The sequence below is a fragment of the Sceloporus undulatus genome, chromosome 4 (assembly GCF_019175285.1).
Source record: "Sceloporus undulatus isolate JIND9_A2432 ecotype Alabama chromosome 4, SceUnd_v1.1, whole genome shotgun sequence".
NCBI classification, from domain to species: domain Eukaryota; kingdom Metazoa; phylum Chordata; class Lepidosauria; order Squamata; family Phrynosomatidae; genus Sceloporus; species Sceloporus undulatus.
This window is the reverse complement of record NC_056525.1, coordinates 60,851,996-60,879,546: the sequence shown is the minus strand read 5'-3', so window position 1 is coordinate 60,879,546 and position 27,551 is coordinate 60,851,996. Positions and strand designations below refer to the sequence as shown.

Sequence of the window (27,551 nt, the reverse complement as noted above, 5' to 3'; positions counted from 1 at the left end):
GTAAGAAATCCATCTCTCACTCCTTCAAATGGGCACTCTTATTTCTATGTAGAATTTGGGATCTCCGTACAGGGATTTCTGTCTTCCTCCCCCCCGCCTTTTTTTTAAAGTGGGGAAGGAGGTTGCTATTATAGGTGCCTTCTCAGTGTAAGATTACTACTAAATTTTGTCAGAACTGGGGAAATGTACTTGTTTGGACTACTTTTACCTGAATCCCCCATGCTTATTTGGGGGTTGCAACTTTTCCAAGCACTGGGACTTATACCCACTCTCATTTTTCACCACCATGAAATTCAGAAAAACATATTTTAGTCTAATGTCCAGAACACACTGCTGAAATAATCCAGTTTGAGACCACTTTAATAGGCCTCGCTCAGTGCTAGGGAATCCGGAGAACTGTAGTTGATTGGGGCACCAGAGCTCTCTGATAGAGAAGGCTAATAAATATCTCACAAAACTACAGTTTCCAGAATTCCCTAGCACTGAGCCAGGACAGTTAAAGCAGTCTCATACTGGATTATTTCTGCAGTGTATTTTGAACCTATGATACAGTTTTGTATTTCAGTGGATTTTCTTTTTATTGAGTAATATTCTTCTGATAAGGTCAAATATAAAAATTCTCAAAAATAAATATGGGAATTGTTTTGATTGGGTATTTTATTAGGGCTAGCAGCTGCAGCAACTGTTCAGTGCTCTTTCCATTCAGAAGATTCAAGGCAGTTATGAGCACAGAGGTTTATAATCACCTAGTCCAGGATATGAATCTGTTTAGCTCATAATGCTCATATTACCAACAACAGGGGTAGAAATCATGTGGCCCTTCAGATGTTGTTGGTCTCCCCCTCCCACCAGCATAGCTGATGATGAAGACATCTGGGAGTAATATCTGGAGGGACACACACGTTCCACACCAACTTACAAAGTGAGCATTTCCTTCAAAGTTATTTAGCATGGAGTAGAGTACATCTCCAAGGCATTTTAAAGCAGGAACAACTGCAGCCCAGGAAGCCAGAGAAATGGTGGAACAGGAACTGGGACCTTCAGAGGCTAACAGAGAAGTGAAACCGGAAAGCTTATGGAAGAGGTTGGGAGAGAAAAGACAATTTTTGCTCGATATGAATACTTCTGAATGTGAATTTTCCAAATTGGCAAATAAATAAATACATATATAAATAAATTCTACACCTTTCTGCTTTTTGGAGAACGGGAGATGACTTCACTAAGCCCAATCATACTTGCTCATCAAACAAGACTGTAACTGATGCTTTTTTGCTCTTGGGTAAAAATAGCTTGGCAAAGTCTTTCATTTCAAAGGCAGACACCGACCCCCAAGCCTCCCCCATTCTGCTCAAGAGGACACTGAACAGTATCTACTCTTTTCCCCAGCATAGATGCAAAACAAAGAGGAACAGCCGTTTCTCATGCCTCAATTCAACATCAAAGCAGTTCACTTTGGTAACAAGGGAATAAACTGCTGTCATTTGAAAAGGCAGGTGTAAGTAAAGTGATACTTCGAGTGAAGGCTGGGACACATGTGGCTCTCTTGTTGAGTGACAACTCCCATCATCCTGGATTGTTGTTCATACAGTATGGAGCTGATGGGAGATACCCAGCCACAGCTGGGATTAGCACTTCTGCTTTAAGGGTAGTTAATCACTTCAACAAAGCCAGCTGTACTCTCAAGCACACCTTTCCCAACTTAGCCAGTGCAGAATGTACAGCATCTCAGCTTTATTCAGTGATCCGGCATGCTGAATTACTTAATGTTGACATGAACAAAGTTGCACCCACTCACCTGGTGCAAGAATGTACCTTTAAATCCTTTGAGCCAGGGACTGTGCATTATGCACTTAACAAAGTGGGTCTTTCATCCCAAGTAACCCAGCTCAATCCTGCCATAGGATAAACAGGAGTGGTAAAACAAACATATTTTCCAGATTGGCATTGACCACATATTGGGAAAGGCACCTGTATAGTTCCATCTGTGCCACTTATGGCAAGCTCTCTCCTATTGCATTGTGATAAAGGTGTGGCAGGTGTGACATAAAATGGGATTCTTCTAAGAATTGTATAACCTATATATGTTCCCTTTTTGACAACCTCGGAGTTGTCAAAGGATATAGTAACTTCCCGCAATCCTGTTTTAATACTGTGGCATGAGTCAGCAACCTGTGGCCTTCCTAGGTATTTTCAATGAAAACTCCATCAAACCCTAGCCAGCATGGTTTGTGGCCAAGGATTATGGGAACTGTGGTCAAAACATCTGGAAGATGCAAGGTTGCCAATCCCTACTTCTCTGCATTTACAAGTATTGGAAGCAGTGTGTGTGTTAGAGAAAGCAAGCATGTGTTTACTCTCTCTGAGTGTGAATCATTCTGGGTATGGGCAGCTTATAATTCCCCAGGATTGCCACACAGACTGAAAAGTTAATAATAATAATAATACATTCTGCACTGATTCTGTGTGCTTTGCAGAGATTGTGCAACCGAGACTAGAAAACAGAGATCCAAAACACTCTGCAGAAATCATCCACTTTGAGACCACTTTAACTGCCCTGGCTCAATGCTAGGGAAGTCTGAAAACTGTAGTTTTGCAAAGGCTAAGAAAACCCTGATAGGTTTGCCTTAGGGTTGCCATAAGTCAGAAATGGCACACAGCAATGACAACAGACCTTACGCTTGCTCAGAGCCCCTGTTTGTGTTAGAGAGAATGAATGAATGAATGAATGAATGTGTAAGGCAGAAGCAGCAGAGAAGCTTCCCTTCCCTTTCAAAAGTAGAGAGAAAAAGGAAAGCATGGGTGTGCCAGTGCGTGCTGCACATTCAGGCTTCCACCACTCTACGAGAAACCATGTGCTTTATTAACTTTGGTTCTCCACCCCACAGCTATGGGCACAGATTCCTTTACCAGCTTGACCCCATAGTCCTGGGGGAAGACAGACCCACCCTTGAAGCATCTTAAAGATCCACTGTCACCAAGGGGAAAAGATTCATGAATGCTGCGCCCTGGGTGGGTGGCTGACAGCCCCACTAAATATCTTGGATACCAGGTGCCCAGCGGGGAGGCAAGGAATTGTGAGGGGTGCCCTGATAACATATATAAAAAGATTCCCATTCTGGCCTCAAAACCCATTCAGACCTGAATGGTGGCGAAGAGAGGAGTGGCACCACATCCACACCGGAGAAGCAATCCAGGTTGAGGCCTCTTTAACTGGCATGGCTTACATATTAAAGAAAGAACGGTACTGTCTCCAGGTGCCAGCCACAGATGCCGGTGAAACGTCAGGAATAAACTCTTCTAGAACATGTGCCACCTAGCCTGAAAAACCCACCTAAGTAAGATCTAAACTCTGGAGACCAGGGTTCGATTCCCGCAACTGGCCATGGAAACCCACTTTGGGCTAGTCACACTCTCTCAGCCTCAGGGGGAAAGGCCATGGCAAGCCTCCTCTGAAGAAACTGGCCCAGAAAACCCCACAAGTCTGAGTCCACGCTGGCTGAAATAACCGAGTTTGGCACCTCTTTAACTGCCCTGGCTCAAGGCTGTGGAATTCTGGGAGTTGGAGCTTGTTGTGGGTGCCAGAAAAAGAGTTAAAGCGGGCCAAACCGGGTTATTTCTCCAGTGTGGATGCAGCCAATGACAACGGCACGCCTGCTCTGGTGCCCCCCAACAAGCCCTAATGCCCAGAACTCCATTGCACTGAGCCATGCCAGTTAAAGCGGGATCAACCCGGATTATTTCTATAGTGTGGACTAACATTTTTAAAAAGACCTCCTCAACCTCTTGCCTGCTTCTCTACCTTGGTCTTGACTCGCTCGGCCTCCCATTGCGGTCTCAGCTTTCGGATCAACTGCAAAGCCCCCGGCAGGACGTTGGTCTCCTCCACCGCAATGCTGACCCTCTGGACGGCCGGGGGGCTGGGGCTGGGGCTCTGCTCTTCCTCCTCCTCCTCCTCCTCTTCCTCGCCCCCTTCCTCGCCCTCCATGCCTCATAGGCAGCCTCCCTGATGCTGCTGATGCTGCTGCGGCTGCCTTTGCTCTGTGGAGAGGGAGGGAGGGAAGGCAAGGCAAGGCGGGCCTCAGCAGCAGGAGGCTGAAGAGGAGGAGGAGGAGGAGGAAGAGGAAGGCTCCCCCGCAGAGGGGCTGGAAGGGTCCCCCCAGCAGAGGAGGGGCTCCATGGGTCCCGCCCCCGATGGCTCCCATTGGAACGTCCGCCCAGGCCCCGATTGTGATGTCAGAGGCAGAATTGGAGCCAGGATGCGACTTCGCCAATCAGAGGCTACCTCCGAGAGGCGTTCGCCTTAGGAGAGGAGGATGCTCTGCTGGTGGTCCATGACTGCGAGATGGAGGACACCTAACCCCCAGCATTGCTAGGAAGGTAAATGTATGGCTTCTGGGTCAGGCTCGAAGTGGAGGACATGGCCCAGTCCTAGAAAAGTGGGTGGATCCATGCTTCTTTAAAGGGAAGACATGGCCCAACAGAAGCACAAACCAGTTCTAGAAATGTAAAGCATTACTTCTTGGTCAGGCTCAGAATGGAGGATATGACCAAACAGAAGCCAAAAACACTCCTAGGAATGTAAATGCATGCTTCTTTAAATGGAGGAGATGGCCCAACTGAAGCCAAGAACAGACCTAGAAATCTGAATTCATACTTCCTAAAATGGAGGAGACGGCCAAACAGAAGCCAAAAGCATTCCTTGAAATGTAAATTCATGCTTCTTACGCTCAAAATGGAGGACCAGGCCAAACACAGTTCCAGAAATGTAAATCCACGCTTCTTGATCAGGTTCAAAAATGGAGGATATGGCCAAACAAGGCAAAAACACTTGTAGGAATGTAAATTCATGCTTCTTAAGTTCAAAGTAAAGGACATGACCAAATCAAATCCCCAAACATTCCTAGAAATGTGAATTTATGCTTCTTAGTAAGGCTCAGAATGGAGGACATGACCAAATAAAAGCCATCAATGCTCACAGAAGTGTAAATTTGTGCTTCTTAAAATGGAGGACATGGCTAAACCAAAGCCCAAAACACTCGTAGAAATGTAAATTCATACTTAGGCTCAAAATGGAAGACATGGCCAACCAGAAGCCTTACATTCCTAGCAATTTAAATTCATGCTTCTTAGGCTCAAAATGAAGGGTATGGCCAAATAAAAGTCTAAAATTCTCCTATTAATACAAATTCATGCATCTTAAACTGGAGGATGTGACCAAATAAAAGCCAAAAACACTCCTAGAAATGTAAATTTGTGCTTCTTAGGCTCAGAATGGAGGACATGGCCAAACAGAAGCCAAAAATACTCCCAGAATTGTAAATTTATGCTTCTTAAAATGGAGGACATGACCAAACCAAAGCCAAAAACACTCCTAGGAATGTTCATGCTGCTTAGTCAGGCTTAAAATGGGGACATGACCAAACTGAAGCTCAAATCATTCCAAGAAATGTAAATCCATGCTTCTTAGTCATGCTCAGAATAGAGGGCCTTTGGAATTCTTCCTGGACAAAGGGTTGCAATGGAGCACAGGTCCTGGAAAAGGAGGTCACCCTGAGGTGGTGGTGTTTCTCACTCGTAAAGAACTGGGCACTGCTCTGCTCTCCCAAACCTTTGGTTGCCTGAGATGGAGCAGCAGCAGATAGTGCCCTCCTCTTGAGTGAGGAGGGAAGGTTGCATTGGATACTCCGGCTCAGGCAGCAAAATGGACTGGGTATTGAGGGCCAGCGAGGGGCAATGGTTTGGGTGTTGGACTTGGATTCTGGAGACCAGGGTTCATTGCTGAGAAACGCAATGGGTGACCTTGGGCAAGTCACACTCTCTCAGACTCAAAAAATGGCCATGACAAACCTCCGCTGAAGAAACTTGCCAAGAAAACCCTGTGATAAGGTCACCATAAGTTGAAAAAGACTTGAAGATGCACAACAGCAACAACAAAAGGCTAATGCCACAGTCCATTTCTGCCCAAGCAGTGAGGTCAGTCCCCCCCCCCCCTTTAGCATGTCACTAATGATGCCCCTGTTCCTGAAGAGGCTGCCTGCCTCTGCACAATGATAGGGATGGCCCTCCTTTATTAACAGTCCAGGTTGCAGATTAGGTGTAAATACATTGCATGCCAATGCTTTTCCCTATGGAGTAGCCTGCAGGTGTAAGACTCCAGGGAATTATTTTGGAGGTGGCTGCAATTTAATTATAAGCAAGGGAGAAAAATGTCAGTCTCAAGAAAAACAGAATCCTGTGGCTGTTTAGAGTCAGACAAACATTATGGGCATAAGCTTCTGTGGGCTACATTGTGCTTCATCATTGTTCAGTTATCTTATAACAATTGCTAGTCATTAAGGTGATTTTCATTTTCAAATGAACTGAGAATGTTTACTGGAAAATAAGTTCCACTTGGAATTATTTTTAAGTAAACATATTTAGATTTCAGCAGCTGTTATAAGTTGGGCCTCTGCCACTAGTCAGATGGGTTGTACTTGTAGGGGCTCGTCACACTTAACATTTTTTGCACGGAAAGATTCTGTCAATCAATTTAAAATCATTTCACCATTGCCACTATATTTTAAGGCAGTGAATCTCTCTGTTTAAATCCAGTCTGAAGTTCCCATTTGCCACTGTTGAGAATCAAAATGCAGGTGCCTCCATTTCATGAATGGTGGCTGAGCAATCTGAAATGATCTGATAGCTTACTCACACTATCAGAGATGCAGATCATGGCAGTTCTTAAAAATGGGATCCGGTGCCAAATGTACCAGTTTAAATGGGCTTTTCGGTTGCCTTCCCCTTCCCTAAGCACTGAGTACAATTGGTGCAAGTCTGAACGACAGGAAAATAACCCAGTTTCCAAACTGGGCCATTTTGTAGTGTGAATGGGGCCTTAGGCCTTACTAGCATCAGGGCCAAACCTTAACAGCTGTCCAGTGAAACAGAGTCAATTTATATTAGCTACCTTGTGAGTCAAATTTTGCATAAGTATGGTAGTTTGAGGTTGGGGAAAGAGAAGAAGGCTGGGACAGTGAACCTTCCTCTGTTATTTACCTCCATGCACAGCTTTCATAGCTAATGGAAGAGGGAAAATGGGTCACATTTGAACACTTGAGGTTTCTTTGTTTGCTTCCACGCTATACCCCCAGGGTGTCCATCCTCAATTGACCTCATTCTCCACCTCAGCTCAGGTTCCCCAGTGGGGAATTTTATCATCAGCTGAAGATAGTTTAGGTAGAATTAGTTTGGGAGCTCAGTTCTACCATTGGCTGTGAGGGGATGCTGGACTCCATCAATAAAAGGTCTGGAAGCACTCTGCAGCACCATTTCCCACCAATAAAGCTTATGCTATAGCAATAATGCATGTCAGTGTTTGGCACTAGACAGCATAAAAAGCTCTCTTGTGAAGACCTGGAAACATGCCAAATTCTGGAACAGAGCAGCAGTTAAACAGGTATATGATAGGCAAGAATTCAACAGGTGTAGTATATTCTAAGCATGAATTTACAGCATGGAGTGTGTATTGTGGTGTCCAGATATTGTTGGATTGCAAATTCCAACAGCCTAGCTACCATAGCCAGTGGTGAGAAATACTGAGAGTTGTAGCATAATGACATCTGGAGGGACATAACATTCTCATGCCTGATTTACAGCAGTAGAAAAACTAAGGGCCAAAACAGACAGCTGTAAAGGGATGGCTCTATGCCGCCCCTTTGAGCGCTGGATTGTGGCCATGGCAACAACATGCCACAGCCCTGATCCAGCATTTTTCTGGTTCAAAAAGAAGTGGCAAAATGCCACTCTTTTGGGGGGTGGGAAAAAGGCGTCCATTCCGCCACTGCAGCTGCTTTTTGGCACTTCTGTGGCACATCATGTATAAATGCCACACTGCAAAAACACCGTGATGCCATCCACTGTGTGGTCAGCAGGGCGGCATGATGCCGGTTTGTGGGCAGTGTTGGGGTGTGTGCCAGTTATACGCCACGCCACCTAAAAGCCGGCATTTTTTGCCAGGCTGTTTTGGCCTTAAGTTTAACATCTAGCTACCATACAACTATTAAAGGTGAAGTGTCTCTGATACCTTCAGTTCAGGGAGGTTCTAGTCCCGAGTAAAAAAGTTATATTGTGATCAGTGCATCTCATCCAATTATAGCTGATGAGAACAAGATTCAAATTCAGCTTAGCCCAGATAGTCACTATTTCTCATCCTTAGAATCTTGAGGCAGCAACCCTAATATTTCACCTGCCGCACTACAGCTCAGAAATGGAGACAAGATGGGTGGTACAATTAAGTGAGGTGGAGAGAGACAGATATATACTCCATCATCTCTCCAGGATCATTTTTGTCTTGATTCTGAGCAGTCTGTGTGGAAATCTCTCTCACAGTGCAATCCTAAAGGTGCCTACTCAGAAGTAAATTTTCAGTTTATTCATTAGTAAGTGAGTAAGTGTGCTTAGGATTGTCTGCTTTATGAAATCTTGAAGCAGTTTAGAAACACATTGCCATTCTGTTTGAGAAAATGAGACCTTAATAATTCAGAGTCACAAAATCTTTGGTGAAAAAAAATATTACAAGCATGTTAAAGGGAGCACCTCATTTGAATCTTACTGATTTGCTTTTCAAACTGAAGTGTGCTTTATTTCTAAGTGAGACAAAAATACTTCTTCCCCAATCACCCAGCTAACTAAACTCATTTGGTTAGCTAAATAAGTGACATAGAGCAACAGGGAGTGATTTTCTTTTCTGATGAAGTAGAATCACTCTAATTATTTTAATCAGAATGGCTATAATTGTCCTAGCTTCTTTGTGAGGCTCAGTTTAGCATAATTGCCTTGTTGGTTGCAGTCTGAAGTGCTAATACCTCCCAGTTGCAGGTCACTAGTGGCTCCCATCCAAAACCCTTTTTATGTTCTACACAATGAGGGGCAGGAAATTGTCCTGTCACTTTCTGGCTGGAGGTGATAATAGGCAGGGCTGAGAGTCATTCGGATGCTTTATCTGAAGTAATGGAGTGGCAGAAACACTCAGTGATGATTTAATTCTGGGGTAAAATTAAATATGTTGCTTAGGGTTGTGAAACCTGCCATGTGTAATTTGTCTTTGTGTTCTGCCTTCCATCTTGGTTCTTGCCAGGCAGCCAAAAATAAGTGAGTTACTTGTTGGCTGGACTCATCAGTGCTTTGTGGTGGAGGGGTTGGATGGGTGGGGGCTTACCTTAAAGGGAATAGTGATCAGAGGCCTCTGTATGTAAACAGAGACCATCTCACATGATTATATAGAGTACCTCCTTTTTCCCCTTTTTAAAGCGAAGGTTATTGAGGGAGGAAGCTATAGTTTGGATGCTCAGTTTGTGGACTTTCCAAAGCCATCTGGTTGGCCACAAGGCAATCAGAATGATCCAGGACAGGTTTTCTATGCCTCGTGAATTGATAGAGCAGCTCAGTTTTCTTACTGAATGAAATGTCCTGTTGCAATTGAGCATCTAGCCTGAGGACTGGAACAGAGACAACTTTGATTGTCCTGCAGGGAAGTGAGACAGCTCAATATGCTAAGTGATGTCTAGCAGCATAGTGTGTGAGTTGTTTCCCCATTGCCTGGGCTTTTCTCTGGCTGCCAGATCCTGAATGTCCCAATGAAAATTTTCTTTAATTTTTATCCAGTAGCCGAGGGAATTCTTTCCTACTGGTTCTCCCAAATCTGTAGGCCGTGACATTTTATTAGACCCATTCAGGGTGACCAGATGTCCTAACTGCAAAAGAGGACAAGTCAGTGTAAAGTGTAGGACAGTAAAAAAAAAAATGGCTAAAAACTCACCAAAATATAAATCCATGCTGAAAATAGAGGACGTGTCCTGGAAAAAGAGGGCATCTGGTCACCCTGCACCCAATACAACAGGGCCTGTGTCCCTCAATATGTTTTGGACTACAAATCTAATTATCCTCACTATTGGCCATGCTACAGGAGTTTTGGTTCAACAACAACTGGAGGGCCATGATTCCTGAAGCCTTCATTATAAGATTGTTTGCTGTCTCTTGAATAATTTTACTTTTTTATTTTTAATTAAAATGGAGATCTTGCAGAGGTTTATATAGTTTAGACAAGAGGGTTGATACTTTGTATTATTGCACCAAAAGAGGGGAGAGAGTCTTTGCTTAGTTACAAGTACAGTATACAGATTAGGGGTGTGCCTACTCCTTGATTCTGCTAGTTGGGGGGGGGGTGATAAATCTGATGACAGGCACCTTTTAATCAAATGCATTTGGCATGTTAGTAATACTCCCCATTGGAGAATTAGGGACTTGTCTATCTCATCTGTATCCTCGAAATCTTTATGACTGGCAACTATATTCCACTTTGTGTGGGATTGTTCTTGAAGAGTGTTTGACAACTTCAGCTGGTACCAAATGTTACTGATCACCTCCCAAGAGGTGTGGAGACTGAAGAAGGTATATGTGCTTATTTAGATCAGCATGGCAGGCCCTAATCTGAATACTATCCATTTATAAGGCTATATTAGATTTCAGGAAGAGCAAATATTTTACACTCCATCTCTAAAGTGTTGAGTAAAACTTCCAGATGCTCTAAAACAGCGCATGTTAAGATTAACATTTTAAAGTGTGAAGACCAACACCATTTTGAAAAACATCCCATTTCTATTGCATTTTTCCTTTTGCAATTTATTTTACAAGGGATTGATTGGTTTCTCAAGGGACCTTGAACTTTAGGTGATTTATTTCAAAAAAGAATAGTTTGTACTTGCCACCTTTCTTTCCCGCTTGTAGTACCTAAAATGTTGCCAAGTTGTATCATTCCTCCTCTTCAATAAAGTGTTGTATTTTATATTGTCTCCCACTAAATAGCATCCCTGAGGGAGTGCAGAGGGTGCAGACTGCATGGGTTGACACCCCAGAAGAGGGGGTGACACTTGGTCAACCCCCCGCTCCCCACAGACTCTCCTTAGGCGGACGCCGGTGCTGCTCTGGGCCTCGGGAGGTTTCCAGGCTGGCCAGCTGGCTGTTTCCCTTCCACGGGCCTTGGGGGGCTCTCCTGTCCTTGGGGGAGAGATCTCCAGCCTGGGCAGGCAGAGGGCGGCTGTTTCCCCAGCCACATGGCTGCTTTCCCGCCCCATGTGATGCTTCCCCAGCTGCGCAGCTGCTTCTCTTGGCTGTGCGGACATTTCCTGACCAGGTGGGCAGTGGGTGGCTATTTCTGTGGCCCGTACGGCTGTTTACACATGATCTCATCTCCTGGAAGTCCCCCTGGAAGTCCCACCCAGAAGCCTCACTCCCGAAAAGCCCCACCTCCCTGCACCGGGTGACACCCTGGGCAAGTATGCCACTGCTCCCACTATTCTCTTCATAATATACAACTGCATTATTAAAATGAAGCAGATAAATCTTGGGGGTTGACTGGAGGCTAATGAGCACATGACTCAGTATCACATGCAGTTTCTCACCAGCCGCTAAAACTGTTTTATTTGATGAAGTACTATTTTTCTACAGAAAAGAAATCATATGTTGCTTGTCCATTCTTGTACTGCAGTATAAAAAATGACTGTGCCACACACTCTTCATGCATTACAATAAACTTGTATTTTCCTACAGTGAGATTATCTTCCAATATGAAAAGAAATAATCCCAGTTTGTATCTAATTCTATAGATATGCCGAATGTGAGGCCACCCTCCCCATTTTCAGCCCCTCTGTCAATGAAAAAAAAATGAAAAATACATTCATTGTGAATCATCCTTTGTATTGTTAGTTTACTTCACAAGTTTACAAGGAAAGTAAAAGAAGCTGTGCACTTCATGACCATTATAATCCATGATAATTTGTGTCTGACCTCAAGAAGGATCTTGATTTAATCCTAAACTGGCATCCCACTGCTAATCAGATGGTAGCATTTACAGTTTATCTTGATTTTGAATCAGGTTATGGCCTTGAATGTTAATTTTCTTGGCTGCATCTTCCAGAATCTTTCAGTGGCCATGCTGGCCTGGGATGTTTTGCATGAGTAATCCCAAAAAGTAATTTTTCTAAATTGTGCTTGAATGCATATGATATAGCTACCTGCCAAATCTAAGCAGATTTTGATCTATGTATTAAATCAGCAGGAAATCCTATGTGCACTCTGAAGGCAATTTATAAATGCAATGAATGAACAAACATATGATTTTCTAGTTCTGTTTACTCTTTGGAATCACTTGAAGGCATACAGTATCAATGCAAAATAAAATAGATAATCACATCAGAACAAGGACATCATGCAAGGACTTTGCATCATATCTCTTTAGTTTGGGGAGTACAGCGCACCCACATCATATGTGAATGCGCCATACACAGCTTTCAGCTTACGCTGAAGCCACTCACCAGAAGAAGCAATGGCACATCTGTGCATGGTGCGCGCACTATGCCGTACTGCATACACAAAGCTCATTGTTTTAAATAGGACTCGAGTATACATGGTATTCCCCTTATGGGGGGTCTGGAACAGATCCCCTGCGTAAGGGAAGGGCCCATTGTACTGTTATCCTATTGTGTGTCACATTCAAGGGATCCTGGAAAACTGAGGAATGGGAAGATAAATCTTTATTGTCAGAAGTATCTATGAAACTCTAGGAGAAACCCATATGGTTAGGAGAAAGGAAACTTGTTTCAAAATCATTTAAGTGCCTAAAGGATAAAGTTTTTTTTTCATTTTTAAGCTCCCCCTCTACTTACTTTCTTTGGCTTTCAGTCCACTATCTAGTCTAATCCTAGGTGAACTGTCAAGTGAAACCTCTCACAGTTTGGCTTTTTGCACTTATGTCAGTAACTACAGACATAAGGGAAACAACCACAGTATGTACCCACATTCTAACCCTTTCTTTTGAGTACCAAGGGCAAGTTAACACAGAATACAATGGGCCCTTGGTATCTACTGGGTTTTGATTCCAGGACACCCACCCCAATGGATACCAAAATCAATGGATGCTGAAATTGCAATACAATGGTATATTAAAATGGTGTCCTTACATACAATGGCAAAATTATATATTGGGAATATTATTATTATTATTATTATTATTGTCAAGCTGTAGATTGAATTTGTGGATATGGATGGCCAGCTGTACACTGCTTTACAGACTACAATAGAAAATGGAAAAAATCACAGTCATCCTGATTTTAAGAGTGAAAATACAACACTCACTTAGCTGACTTTAGTGGACAGCAAGGAAGGAGGAAAGTACAATCCAAGGGTTATATGATTCAGTATGTTACAGCTTTTGGTTGTAAAACAGTAATTTGAAGCTTTTTGCAGACAATACTGGTGCAAGTATTCGTGCTTTTGAAAATAATATATTATTAAGCCTTTCTTTTTCACAGTTTAAGTAGTCTCTCTTAAAAGTTAGCAACTTCCAAAATAGTATGGTCTTGATGTCAAAGGGATGTGGCGAAGCCAATCCGGTTGTTCTGCCGGTCAAATTCAGTGTAGTACTGCCCAATAAAAGTAGCACCCAGAATCCAGAGAGGGCCCAAAGGAGGTGGAATGTCAAAAGCTGAGAACGCCACAGCACAGAGCTCTTTCCCATAGTCAGAATGCTGTAGAAAGAATGATCCAATCAAGCAGGAAAGTGAGACATCTCAGCATACTGGGTAATGCCTAGTAACGCAGTGTGTAAGCTGTTGCCCTACTTCCTGGCTGCCTGAGCTTTCCTCTAGTTGCCAGATCTCAAAAACCCCCACCTGAATTTCCTTAGATGTCTCTGTCTTTCATAGGCATGTAACACAGTTTATTGTCTAAACAGGGTCAACATTAGGGCACATGGGTCTGAAATGTATGCATGCTTTATAAGGCTGGGTATTTGAGAATCTTCCCTGCTTTTATTCCCCTTCCGTGGCTGCATTCGCACTGCAGAAATAATCCAATTTGACACCACTTTAACTGCCATGGTACAGTGCAATTGAATACTAGGAATTGTAGTTTTGTCAGCTATTTAGTCTTCTCTGTCAAAGAGCTCTGGTACCCCAACAAACTACTGAATTCCAGGACATTCAGCCATGGCAGTTAAAGTGGTGCCAAACTGGATTATTTTTGCAGTGCGGATGAAGTAGCATGCTCTCCATTGGCGTTCATGCAAAAATAAATATGTCAATTCCAACTACTATTTATTTCTAGCTTCTTCATATCAAATTGTAGCTTCTTATTGCAAATCACTGTCTAACACCTTACCTGGAGGACGTAGGCATGGCCACTGAGTGTGTAGGATCTGTCTCCAAGATGGAAGGAAATATCAGGCAGCAAATGAATTTTCTTACATTCAACAACATACTGCATGAGGGGGAAAAAAAAAGGGAGGGGGGAGAAAAAGGGGGAAAAAAGAAAAGAAAAAAGGGATTACTGGAAAGGGAAAACTTTTAGATTTGTGCCTCAGACTACAAGCTAAATTACTTCAAATAAGAGGTGAAAGCCTAGTTCATCCATTCCCAACACCATATAACTCTGGGCCAGATTTCATTCTGTAAGCAAACTAATGGTAAAATCTGCCCACACCCTTCACTTCTTGAATAAATGAGCAAATTACATACTGGGAAAAGCAAGGCTTTCAGATCTGATTACAACCACAGCTTTATGGATTTCAGGACACAAAGATGGTACTTGCATGCACAGGAAAATAACCAGACTTTGAATCCCACTGATTTTTTTACACATGTGTAAAAAAGCTAAAAAAGTATTGGAAATAAATATACATAGAAATAGGAAAAAATAGACATTAAAATGAAAATGGGTCCAGCCTCATATCTTTTGGGGATGATTAATGAAGAATTAGAAAGAAAGTATGGGAAGATGATTTTTATATGATAATAGCAGCAAGAATTGTTATTGCAAAAAAAAATGGAAAAGTAAAGAATAATCCATTATAGATGATTGGCTACTAAAATTATATGACATAATGGAATCAGACAAATTGACTTATTTGCTGAAAGATGAAACCATAAGTAAATATGAGAAAGAATGGTCATATTGGATACCTCTTCTCTCTCAAAGATGAGGGAAAATGGGACAATAGGTCTGGTAGAATAAAATAGAGGAAACTATAAGAAGTCTAACTAATAGATGATAATTGTTTATTGTACTAACAGAAGATTCACAGTGTGGGACAGTAAAAGGGAATTATAAGGGGGGGGGGAAATTAAGGATCAATATTGTTTAGTATGAAGATTAAATGATAATCAGAAAGTCAGAAAATGAAATGGAATATTTGAAATATTCAAAGTAAGGGAGAGGAAGTAATTTTATGTTTTATGTTTTGTCATATTTTAGATGTTTTAATATGTGAAATATTAGAATAGTGTTTGATGTTTAAAATAGTTATGTACTGTATGTCTAAGACTGTATTGATGTTTTAATAATAATTTAAAAAAAAATTAAAAGAAAAAAAGTATCCCACTAAATTTTTTCTATGACTTTTTAGACAGTTACCTCCTTGCACACAATTACAGGAGAGAATAAGCTGTGGGGTGAAATATTCAATTTGCTTACATCTGTGTCTTCAAGCAAAGTTGCACCAATGGTTTTCATCAAAATGGACACTGCACTAGCTGGGCCGGTAATAAAGGAGGACCCAGTATCTACTGCTGCTACGCAACCTTCATGACAGAACAGCATTTCACTCCCCACAGACACCCTGTAGAGAAAGCAAAAAAGTTTCTGAGATTTCAGACAAATCATTTTAACTAGCCCACGCCCAATCTTCTCTGATACATATAGCTGGGGACATTGTGATTCAGTGTTAGCTACTGCGGCATGATGGTCAGTTTGCCTTCCCGCCTTCTGATTTTAAACTGCATGCCACTTACCCTTTAAGATCAATATGCCAATAACCTTCCTGGGTAATGCTGACATAGTGGAAGTCCCCAGTGTAGTAAGATGGGTCGCTGCCTCCCAGGATCAGCTCTCCACCTGTGTTCATCTCAGAGTTTCTAAAATAAAACAAGATCACAGAGTCAATCTCTATCCTGCCTACTCTTCTACCTTAAAATGTGGGCAAAACAAACCTTTAGGAGGACAGATAATATTTACTCATCACATTTATACCCTATATCTCCCCTAATCAACTCTAGATAGGAACCACAACTGTCCACTTTCATCACACCTCGAACTTCCTTGTGAGGTAGGTGAGGCTGAAGAAGATACTGAGACCACATAATTTTATGGCTCAATGTGGACTAGAACCCAGATTTCCTAAATATTGGTTAGACACTAACCACTATACTACAATGGTTCTCTTATACTGTAGGTTCTGTCAGATTTTTGACATGGAAACTTGTAAAATAGTTATACACAGAGGACATTCTTGCTGTAAACAGTGAGTGGGGCGGGGGTTCGTGGTGAATAAAGAGACTGGCATATACTGCTGTGCCAACCAAGCTTCCAAAGCTGGTTTCATATTTACTATTCAAGTCAGGGCAGAACTTGAAAAGGGTCCCTTTTTGGATCACAACTCCCAGTGTTCCCCAACTATCATGGGGATCCTGGAAGTTGTCATCCAAAAAGGTAACTTTCCCAATCTTTGGCACTGATCTACTACTAAAGTAACTGATACATCCAGTGGAGGCAGGAAAATTTACTGTTAGACTCAGGGTTCAAGAATGATATGGTAAGGGTACTCAGGAAGAGTTTTGCTTTTCTTCTAGCTGAAATTTCCTTTGCCCCCAAACCTTGAAAGATACAAGTAGAGCCCTTGTCTATAGTGCTGACGACCAAGAAATTTACTATGTCTGTTGAGCTGAGGCCCTGGTTCAAATTTCATATGGATAGATAGCCTTAAGGTAGCCTATCCCTCTTGAGCATAACATTCCTTCTTTAATATGGTGATCAGCATACTGAAACCGATTGTTATTGTAAACATTCATTTCTTCTTTGCTTATTCCCTTACTAAGGTCAGGCATAGAAAATGTATTCTGGGCCAACATTGTAGTGAGCCCTGGTGACAAGGAAGCCATTGGTAAGTGCAGAAATTTAAAGTTAGAAATTAAATTTCAGTTTCAGCATTGGAGTCTCCACGCTGCCATTGTAACTTGAATCTCAGTTGTCTTTCTTGTGATGACTCATTGCTGAGGAAAATACACTCTGGGCATATATTTCCTGGGAGTGAGCATTGGCAGTTCAAAAAATTTCTGTGGCTAAGCCCTGGATCAAATCTTGAGGCTTTCATAAAAGCATCAGGGTGAGCAGTAAGGTGGAAACATCTCCAGATGGAAATCTCACAGGTATATCAGTCTCTGTCATTGAATCCACAGTAAACACTATTTGAGTGTAGTCTGTTATGTACTCCCCTCAGTTTTCTTTGGGTTTTATGTTCCTGAAAAACACTCACCTACTATAGTAGACAGAGAAAACTTTTGCAGTCAAGACCTTTTCGGATATAATCTTATCAAATACTGGGATAACACCATCAATGGCTTGGCTGGGATACCCCATACCAAGTATCCCATCAAATCTGGCATAGATGAAAGGTTTGTTAGGTAGTGCTATAGCTTCTGCAAACACTTGGATAATAGGAATATCAGCAACCTAGAGAAAACAACACAAAAATTATGACTTTTTGGAAAGATGATAAGCTTATATTAATGTATATGCTTAGCACACATTTATATCCTATGTAATACCCCTACTTCCCCAATTTTTATTTTTTCTCCCTGTTCTAACTGAACTGGGAACTTATAAAAATGAGGAAGGAAGGGGAAAATGTGGCAGCACTTTCAAGACAGATTGGTTTTTATTTTCACAGGAACTTTATTGGATATAAACTCACTTCTTTGGATGAAGTAATGAGTGGTATTAGGCGTCAGGCATAAAGCACATCTATACAGTCATGGGAATGGGATAGAATGTTATAGGATCCAGAAAGATTCAAATATGAACTTTGCCCTAATTTTTCAAAAGGTGATGCAGACCTTTCAATCTTTACAGTGGTCAGTTAATCTTGATGTGCAAAATCAATAAATTTGCTCATTTTCCAAAAGTTAGTTTCCTATGTTTCAAAGCTCTCTTTGAGAAGATTCCTTTGTTATATGTGCAGTAGAGTGGACTCTTATATGTATATGTAGTGTTCTGTGAAGCCACAGTTCTTGTTCACACCTCTACTAATGGACTGGAATTTGTGAATATAGTTCTATTCAGCAGTCTCTCTTTCTAGTCTTCCTTTGTAATGTCTTTGTTCAAGAACTGTGATCTGTGGATCCTTTACTGTGTGTCCAGGAAGGTTAAAATATTCTACAACTAGTTTTGGAGTACTGTGATTTTTAATGTCAGATTTGTGTCCATTAGAGACTGTCCTATTTGCTCATTGTAGAACATAGATAAGCATTGATGGCGTAGAATGGCTTATATCATATTGGAGGAAGAGCAAATAAATGGACCTCGTTGTGAGTGATGTTATTGGCCCCTGTAATATTGCTCCCAATATATTCCAGAGTCAATGTGGAGACAAGAGTTGGCATCCAGGTTTTGGCAGGGTCTTGTCATTGTATTATCATCCATGTTATAGATCGTGTTGTTAGTTAGTAGTTATGTAAGATCTAAAGGCTGTCTGTATGCCAATATGGGCTGCCCTTCAGAGCTTGTGAGAGGACTTGTGAGAGGACTCCAGAACTGATTGTAGCTCATAGATGATGTGTTTGAATTGTCTCAGCTGTGGATTGTAGGTGACCACAAAGGGTATTATGTCATTTTGTGTTTTTGCTCTGTCTTATAGTAATGATCCCTTTATTATATGTGTAATAGTGAATGCACTTGGTATTGCATCCAAAGAAGTGGGTTTATATCCCCTATTGCTCATGCAAAAATGAAAACCAGTTAGTCTTAAGGGTGATGCCCCATTTCTTTTCCCCCACACATTTCCTTCCTCCTTTTTATGCTGCAAGAGACTGACACAGCTACTTGTTTAGGATCTTGAAAATAATCCAACAAAAATATTTTTTTTAAATTAAATAAAGAAACAATATTTAGCAGGTGTAGTGACACAAGAGAAACTGCATTATTAAGATTCCCCCTAGTTGAGTTCAAAGCCCATAGCCCTCATCCTGCTACCTTGCATGAAAGAACCAAGGGTTGTAAGTAGCCATGTGCCAATCAGGTAGAAAGAAAACCCTTTCCTTCTGAAGCATAAAAGAACCTGAGTCAAAGGAAGGCATGATTTTGTTCTCCTTGTAGCACTTACTCTGACAACATCTTGGCTAAGGAAACCCTTAACGTATCCTTGGCCATATTGTATTGCAATTTCTGTCCCATTTGGCTTATATGTACTTGATTTGGAAGAGTCATAGCGGCTGTGTGAAACTAAAAAGAGAAGAAATAATATTAACATAACAGCAACTTGCATTAATTGCTCCTCATTGTTGACATCTTACATTCCATAATAAAAGACTGCTGTAATTACAGTATAATCCTAAGCATCTTTACTCAGAAGTAAATCCTATTGAGTCAATGTGATCTATTCTCCCTAAGAAAATTGCAGCCAAGGGGCTGGAGCAAATTGAGATGAAAGAGGCACTCTGTCTGGAAGCTAGTCAGAACCCTGCTGACTGCATGGCCTGCTCCCAAGGTTGGCTATGCACACATGGGCCGACCAGTGCCACCAGGAGTCAATTTATCCTGGCTCCTTTTTGCCCCAGTCTTAAGGACCAGAACACAGCTTCAGCACAGCTTTCGGTCACTTTGGAGGCGTGTGTTGTCTAAACGCCATGCCTCCAAAGGGAACGGAAGTGACTTCATTCTGACCATTTATTTCACCCCTAAGAGTACAATCCTATGCACCATGAGGATATACTAGGAGCCACTGGGTACTGGCCTTCTCTCTGTGGAGAGAGAGGTAGGTCCACTCATACAGAAGTTCCACTGTCAATGTTCTTCCTTGATTACTGATAAGACATTCTATCACTCTGGCTGCTCTGTTATATTTCTTCTGATGGTAAGGGCAGAAAGAGGGTAATCAGCAGAGTGTCAGAAATAAATCACAGAGAACCCCTTATTTTCCAAACATGCCCCTGGAATTGGGATATGTGTGTGCATTGTGCCTGTCTGCTAATTTTTAACTGAGCAAAATGCAAATGATTAAACAACTCCCCCCCTAATTTCAATGACAGATCTATTTTAAATTAATATTTAGTATTATTTCTTTTCCTCTTCCTAATATTTATTTATATGCTACCTTTTCCCCGAAACTGAAATCAAAGCAGTTTACAGAAGTTAAAACAGATACAGCTAAATAAATAAAATATATTAGTTTTTTTAAAAAAGGTATCTGACTAAGAAATAATGTGTCCAAGGATGAAATTCCCCAAAGCCAAAGTGATAAACATTGTGGATTTCATTATATTAATTTTTTGAAATTACATTATTTTCTACAGAAACATTAATACCAAATCTTACATGATAAATTTAAGAAACTTTGTATTTCAGCTCTTATTTTTACTATATGACTGTTTACTATTGGAACTATATGGGTGCGTATTGTAGTTCTTAATGCATGCGATTTTATACTTGTTTTTATTGATGTTAAAACTTTTATTGTGAAGTCTTTTAAAATATTTTTATTTGTGAGCCACTTTGGGTTCCTTTCTGAGAGAAAGGCAGCATAAACATGAAGTAGATAGATAGATACTTTCATTATACTTTCACTAGGACTGCAGCCTGCAAAGAGATGATAATTGTCTAAATTCTACACATGTCAATGCTAGGTTTCATATTATTTGATGATCTTTAGTCAGAATTTAAGCTTCTCCAGACTGTCTTCTGGTAGTATCTATATAATTTAAGCACTGCCTGCATCTGCATGTTCTAGTAGCGTCAGAGACTACTTGGATACTAAAGGGCAGTCTGCAACCGCCCCATTACTGGCTGGATTGGGGCCGTGGCAACCTCATGCCATGGCCCTGATCCAGCCTCCAGAGAGTGCAAAAAAGAGCTGCAAAAAGTGGCTCCTTTTTGCAGTTTCCAAGGGGTGCTATAGCTGCGGCAGCACGGCTTTATGATGCCCCTTCAATGTGGATGCAGCACTGGAGGGGTGTCATCATGGCACATGCCGTGTGGACCAGTGGTGCCAAAATGGTGCCCTGGGGGCGGGGTTAGGGCACACAGTGTGCGGACACTGCATCCTAACTCCGCCCACAGGCCGGCATAAAGTGCCGGTCTGTATCGGGCCAGGGACGTAGCTAGGATTTTAGGAAAAGGGGGGTCCAGACTAAGTGCCATCATTATAATGGGGCTTGAGTGCGGCAGCACAGCAGCACACACCATTCATTTTTCTAATGGAAGTGGGGGGTCCGGACCCCCAGAACCCCCCCCCCCCCCTTGGCTACATCCCTGATCGGGCCTTATATTCACAGACACAGTAGAGTCATTATCACAGCACAAAGGTTTCTATATTCCTGTGATAGAACTGAGCTAGGGTCTAGGTTAGGTGAACTGTGAATCAAATAAATAGATGAACTAAAGAGGACACTTGATACCTTTCACTAAAACTACATTCTTGTAAATGCAAATTCCACCTTAGAATTGTAATTTCATTAAATCCAGCAAAAGATCATGTTGTGTACTTAATGGACATGGGACAGATTTAACCAACTGAATATAGCATCTTGTGCATGCACTGGACACAAGAAAAACTAACTGGAGCATAACAAATACTAAACATGTTCCAAAATGTCCACATATTATGGCCCTATCCTGACATTATCCCCTTAGGCAGGAGACAATGAAATGTATCACTATTCTACTAAACACAGCACTGGACTTTACTGTATGTATTTTATTCACAGGATATTAGGAGGATATGCTGCTAGAAAGGGTCTTTGAAATAGACAAAGGGGTTGGAATCCCATCAATGACTTACACCAGTCCATTACACTGGCATAAGAAAATTTTTGGAGCAATGCACAGCAGTAGCAACTCGAGGCAGAGCAAGTTGTCACCTACAGCCATTTGACCCCTGCTACTGCCCCACCATCACTGCTTATACCACCATCTATGCCAGCATAGTTATGTCTTTCAACAGAATCACATTAGAATCTGCATTTTATGGGTGGCTATGGCAGCAAAACATTTGTCCAACAGATCTGGACAGATCTGTTCACTGGACAGAGGATTTTTTAGACATCACTATGGAAAGAAAAATAATGTTTCTCAATAGGAAAGCAGAAAAGAAAAAGAAGGGGAAAAATAAATCTAAACTTGTGCTCCACTTTTTTGGAGGTTGTTGGATGGTTAACCAAGATATGTGAGGATTTATGGAAGTCACAGTATATGTGAAGATTTATGAAAGTCACAGTATGCCTTCTTTGTCTCTTCCTCTCCCTTTCTGTTCCTTCCTGCTTTGTCTTTTATGTTCTTGTTTTGTCTGTCTCTATATGTTTGTAAATGTGAGTGGAATAGAATTAATCACTATCATGGATATATATGTAGGATTACTGCTGAAGGTGAGGGAGGAGGTGTTGGTGATCTGTGATTAATTGTTGCCATGCTTGTGCCATGTTTTAAATAACTATTTAACATTATAAATAACAAAAGTCATTTTCATGGATGGAGGCATCCCAAAGTCTGTAATGCATGTGGAACAAAGTGCTAATATGCATATTGCCATCCCTGTGTACAGAGTCCTATGTGGCAGCCTGTGTAAAAGTATGTTCACTATGTACTCCTCCCTGCCAAGTTACTATTGCAGCAGTCATGTTAGTGTGGCTGTTTTATTCCTGTTGATTTCTAATTTGTTCATCCTGACATTGAAAAGAAGAGCAGAATTAACACCCATGGTATATTAGGAAGGATTTGAAGTTCTTCAACATGAAATGAATGAATCTAGACATCTCCCTATTGTGCTGCCAATGCATTTCCATGAGTAAGTCATATTTATCCAAACTTACCACAAGCACTGTACAGTGGAGAACACTGTTGGGATGGCACCCAAAGATTGGCTGACCCTGTGTCAAAGACTACTTTGAAAATCTGAGCTGGTGTGCCAATACTGATTTCACCATAATACTGCATCTGAAACACATGTTGTAACAAAAAGAGAAATTATGGGATGACTCACTACTAAATTATACTATAACTATTTCTACATTCCATAACTATTTCTATAAAGATGCTGACAGTTTTGCACCAGATCATATAAAAAACTCACATCCAAGTAGTTTGTGAGGATGGTAGGAGCTGTTCCATTGTGAAGACTGCCATCTAGATAGTATATACTGTGCTTCAAGGAAGGGAACATGTCTGCCACTTTCATGCCCATCTTCTGCAGAGATTGTCGAATGGACTGCATTTTCTTGAGTGGGATCCTGAATAGCATAAACATAAAAGAGAATAGCATGAACATAACATAAGATAGTTATATTTGCATAAGATAGTTATATTTGCAGTGTATCTGCAGAGGTCAACAAATACAGTATCACTGACAGATTGCTACTGATATTAATGGTTTGCAGTTTGAAATGGGGAGAGAATCTTAATCACTGTTTGGGAACAGCACCCACTGCTCAGACAACACTAGCCCACTTGTAGCTAGAAATTAAGTACTAGTGACCACCAGTGACCATCAAGAAAAATTAAAATGAGATTTAAAAGCTACTGGAAACAAGATGGCAGAAGGCACCCTTTTCAAAAGAAATGATGCTAAGCTGTATTTTTTATTCTTGGTACGTGGACTCTGTGTGCAATGGAAGAAAGCGTTGTTAGATGCTCATCCAGTGGCATATTATGGTTCCCATGTGAGCAGAATAGTAGATATGCTTCAGATTCTAATTTGAACTTAAAAAGAGTTATCCAAGATCCTGGGGATAGTGTTGAATATTTTTAATAGCTTACTTTAAAGTCTAGACCAGTGGTTCCCAAATTTTGGATCCCCAGATGTTTTGGCTAACACTTGTCCAAGCTGGCTAGGACTTCTGAGAGTTGAACATCTCTCAGTCCAAGACACCTGGAGAATCAAAGCTTGGGAACCAATGATATAAGTAAAATCTGGATTCACTTAAAGCTGAATACTGCAGTAAGAAGAGACCCTGATAAAGCAAGATTGATGGGAAATACAATTTAGAGCCATTTCTTGGTATCGCTACAAGCATAAACCAGCCTTTTTGCAATCAGCTGATAACACTTATTAAAATGCCTTAGCTTGGTATATGCCACTTGATTGCATTAGATGGCAGCAAATACTTGCAATGATCTAGCAAGAAGTTTAAGTCTTTTTGAGATCTATAAATTTAGATTATTTGATTTAAAAGGCAAAGAGAAATTGTTGAAACAAGACAGGTGAATTCTGTGGCTCTTCTATGTTTTCTTGTATTGGCATGACAGCCATAGCAACATGGCATCTTTACATGCTGGATGATTCCTACATTATTTTTCCAAATTTAAAGAAAATAAAATCTCACGATTTAAAAAAATGCAAATAGGCATCCTTTATCTCATTTATATGCTCCCTGAGTGTCACTGCCTCACTTTGGCTCCTAGTGTTCTTCCTCAATCTCCATCTTTTTATGCTCAGCTCCATGTATACTTGGGCTGCATCTACACTGTGAAAATAATGCAGTTCAACAGCACTTTAAGTGCTATAGCTGCACCCAATGGAATCCTGAGAGAAGTCATTTTACAAGATATTTACACTTTTCTTCCAAAGACTGCTGGTTTCTCATAAAACTACGAATTCCATGGAAGTTAAAGTGGTATCAAACTGCATTATTTCTACAGTGTAGGTGCACCCGTTGTTTAACAAATACTCTTTGGGTCCTTGATACTGTACTGACTTTTTTTACCTGCTTTGTGGGGCAGCTGGCAGTGTGTCAGATCCATATGAAGGGAAGACAAAGCCTACATGCCTGTGTTCCTTAATCATGGGAAGCACGTTTAGGAAAATGGAAATTGTACAGGCCTCCAAATGTTGTTCAGTTTCAAGGACACTAAACTATCATCACTGCCTTGAGAGTAAAAGTCTTCATGAACATGCCCAGTTTAGAGGTATTTCTCTCCTAGGTGGCAGGTTCCCTGCTGTGGCTTTTACCTAGGTGGGATCCTATATTCTGCCATCCCAGTCTTATCTAACAGCAGATGGTCTGGGAGATATTTAATTCATCAACATTCCTGTGTTTCTGGTCTTTCTCCAAAAAAGCATCCTTGCTGACAATTATTTAGATCTAGTTCAGATTAGACAGCAAAGCTGGAAAATTGCAGTTACTAATTTTTCAGTATCCTATGTTGCTGGAACTGAATTCTGTCCCCATATGCAGCAGAGATGTTTAACTCAGAACCTAATGGAAAGGAAGTACATGTTTCATATTTCAGTCCAAAATCTCCCTGCACAGTGTCCAAGACTCATCTCTCCTACATGGGCTGCATGTCAGTTGCACCTGCTACCATTTACATGCAAAACTGAACTTGGAAAAAAGCAAATGCTGAAACATTTACCTCCTTCTTACCTGTCCCTTCAGAAGCTCTGATTTGCTTATTATAAACATTCATGCTTTGCATGAGCATTAAAAGACACAGTGGAATCCTGTTGGTGTTAGTTCTTCTTCTACTGAAAAGTTCAAGTATTGTGGCAATGTTTGCATTCAGTTCAAGGTTGTGGAAGTAAATTTGTTCATCTGTTACCTTTGTATATTTTGCTGTTACATGATATTGCCATTCAGCACAAAAACTACATAGTGCATCTCTTGTCTAACTACATGCATAGTTTTATGCAATGCAACTCCAGTGTTATGTAACCCTGATCCTGGCCATTGCTTCCTAGAGACTGGATAGAAAAGATGGGAACTTCCTTCATGGTTCACCCTTCTGGCTAGGGGCAATGGGAACTGCAGTCCAACAACAACACATTCCCACACATTCCCCATTCCCATACTGAGTCTTAACTAAAAAGAGACAGTCTTACCTTTGGAAGGCATCACTAGAAAAGGACAAGAAGCAGCAAGTAACCACTGCAAAGGTCCAGTACAGCTGCATTATACTGCTGGTTATGGTATGGAAATCTTCCCTCTTGATCTGTATTTTCTTGTATGAAACAAAAAGCCAGGTCCAGCGGGCTTTTATAGCAAAACTTTTTGTGACTGGCTTGTGTTTCTGCTCAATTTTGATTGGTGAGAAGGAGATAATAAATCTTGCAATTTGGGCAAAGGGAAACACTTTTGAGGTAATAACCCCTTTGACCTTGTTTCCTGGCAAAGGGCAGTTTTGTTGTGTGTTTGTGCGCACTCACTATCTCACATGTACACCATTCACTCAATCTGCGTAGCTCAGTGAGTCAAACCAAGAACCCTCTTAGGCACGCTGGAGAAGCTTTTTAAAAACCTCTAAGTAGGTCAATCTTGCTTTTTTCACTTAATAGCATTTCTGGTTGGGGTGGGAGAGGGGAATCTCTTATGTTCATACTTGGAATACAGATTTTATTGGCCTTCTTTTTAGCTGAGGCATATAATCACTAAGCTATAATGAAGACTGAAAGCAATAGGACTGTACTGTTTCTCAGTGTAGAAATCTGCCTGGGGGATTATTCTACCTTTTATTAAGGAGGATATAGAACCATTCTTAATATATTTTGTAGTAGTTCTAAAAGCAGTGAGTTTCACTAAATAGGTTTTCCAGACTATTAGGAAAATCAAGGGCAGCCCTACCATTAGATAGAGGGAGTCAGATCACTGAGATCCTCTATCTAGGAGTAGAGAGTGGCAAACTATCTGTTCCTGTGCTTCTTAAACTAGCCTGCAACCATCAGTTTTAGTGCAACACCTTGTCATTGTTCAACTAAGGAGATTATCACACACACATTTTTGCCCAATCCTTGGCATGGGACAGGATCAGGCTGCAACAGGGGGAAACAAGTGTTATCACACACAAAATTGCTGCTGTACTGCCGGCCGACCACCACCCGTCCCTGACCCATGCTTATCCTGCCAATTTTGGTAGTAGGGAAGCTTTCTGTCCTTCAAAAAACAGCTGGCTTGGGGCGGGTGGTGGTCAGCTAGCAGAGCAGCAGCAATTTCATGTGCAATAACACCCGTTTCCGCCCCATTCTGGCCTGATCCCATCCCATGCTTGTATTGGGCAAAAAAGTAAATGTGATAATCTCCTAAGATTCATCATTGTTTAAGCCATCTTCTGTACATGGAAGTGTCTGTGCGGGGCATCTTTCGCTATACTACTGGAAACAAAAAGTATTACTATATATACCAGTACAAATCCTATTTCATTATTGGTATTTCTCCTGTTTTCAAAGTTCTAACCCCTCCTCCCCCTAACCACCAAAAGCTGGTACAATTGCCAGGAAACATTGCTGGAATAGGAATACACTTGTTCTGTACTGCCTCTAAGGGTGTATTCATACTACATAATTATAGCATCTTGATGCCACTTCAGATGTCATGGCCCCATCCTATGGATTGCTGGGATATGTTGTTTGATGAGGCACTTACAGTACTGTAGGTGAGAATACTGCAATAGAACATTCTAAGCAGCAAATTCTAAGTAATTCCCCAAATTACTAATTCCAGTGCCCATAACATGATGATGAATGTGGTATCAAAAAGGTAAGCCTT

General features: G+C 41.3%; 2 protein-coding genes across 2 annotated transcripts in view; both read right to left on the bottom strand.

Moving 5' to 3' along the window:
- Positions 1-4,007, bottom strand: part of ETNK2 (ethanolamine kinase 2) — a 39,304-nt gene extending 35,297 nt beyond the window's left edge. The window contains exon 1 of the mRNA XM_042464297.1: positions 3,800-4,007. Within this exon, the coding sequence (XP_042320231.1) occupies positions 3,800-3,985 (186 nt within the window). The 5' untranslated portion in view covers positions 3,986-4,007. The remainder of the gene's footprint in view (positions 1-3,799) is intronic.
- A 9,060-nt stretch (positions 4,008-13,067) lies between these two features.
- Positions 13,068-26,197, bottom strand: REN (renin). The gene is made up of 9 exons (XM_042463591.1): positions 25,892-26,197; positions 23,147-23,303; positions 22,887-23,010; positions 19,187-19,305; positions 17,342-17,538; positions 15,822-15,944; positions 15,505-15,649; positions 14,194-14,292; positions 13,068-13,562 (listed from the first exon to the last, which is right to left on the bottom strand). Exons 1-9 carry the CDS (start codon positions 25,960-25,962, stop codon positions 13,401-13,403), a joined length of 1,197 nt encoding a protein of 398 aa, XP_042319525.1. The 5' UTR covers positions 25,963-26,197; the 3' UTR covers positions 13,068-13,400.
- Between the last annotated feature and the right edge of the window lie 1,354 nt (positions 26,198-27,551).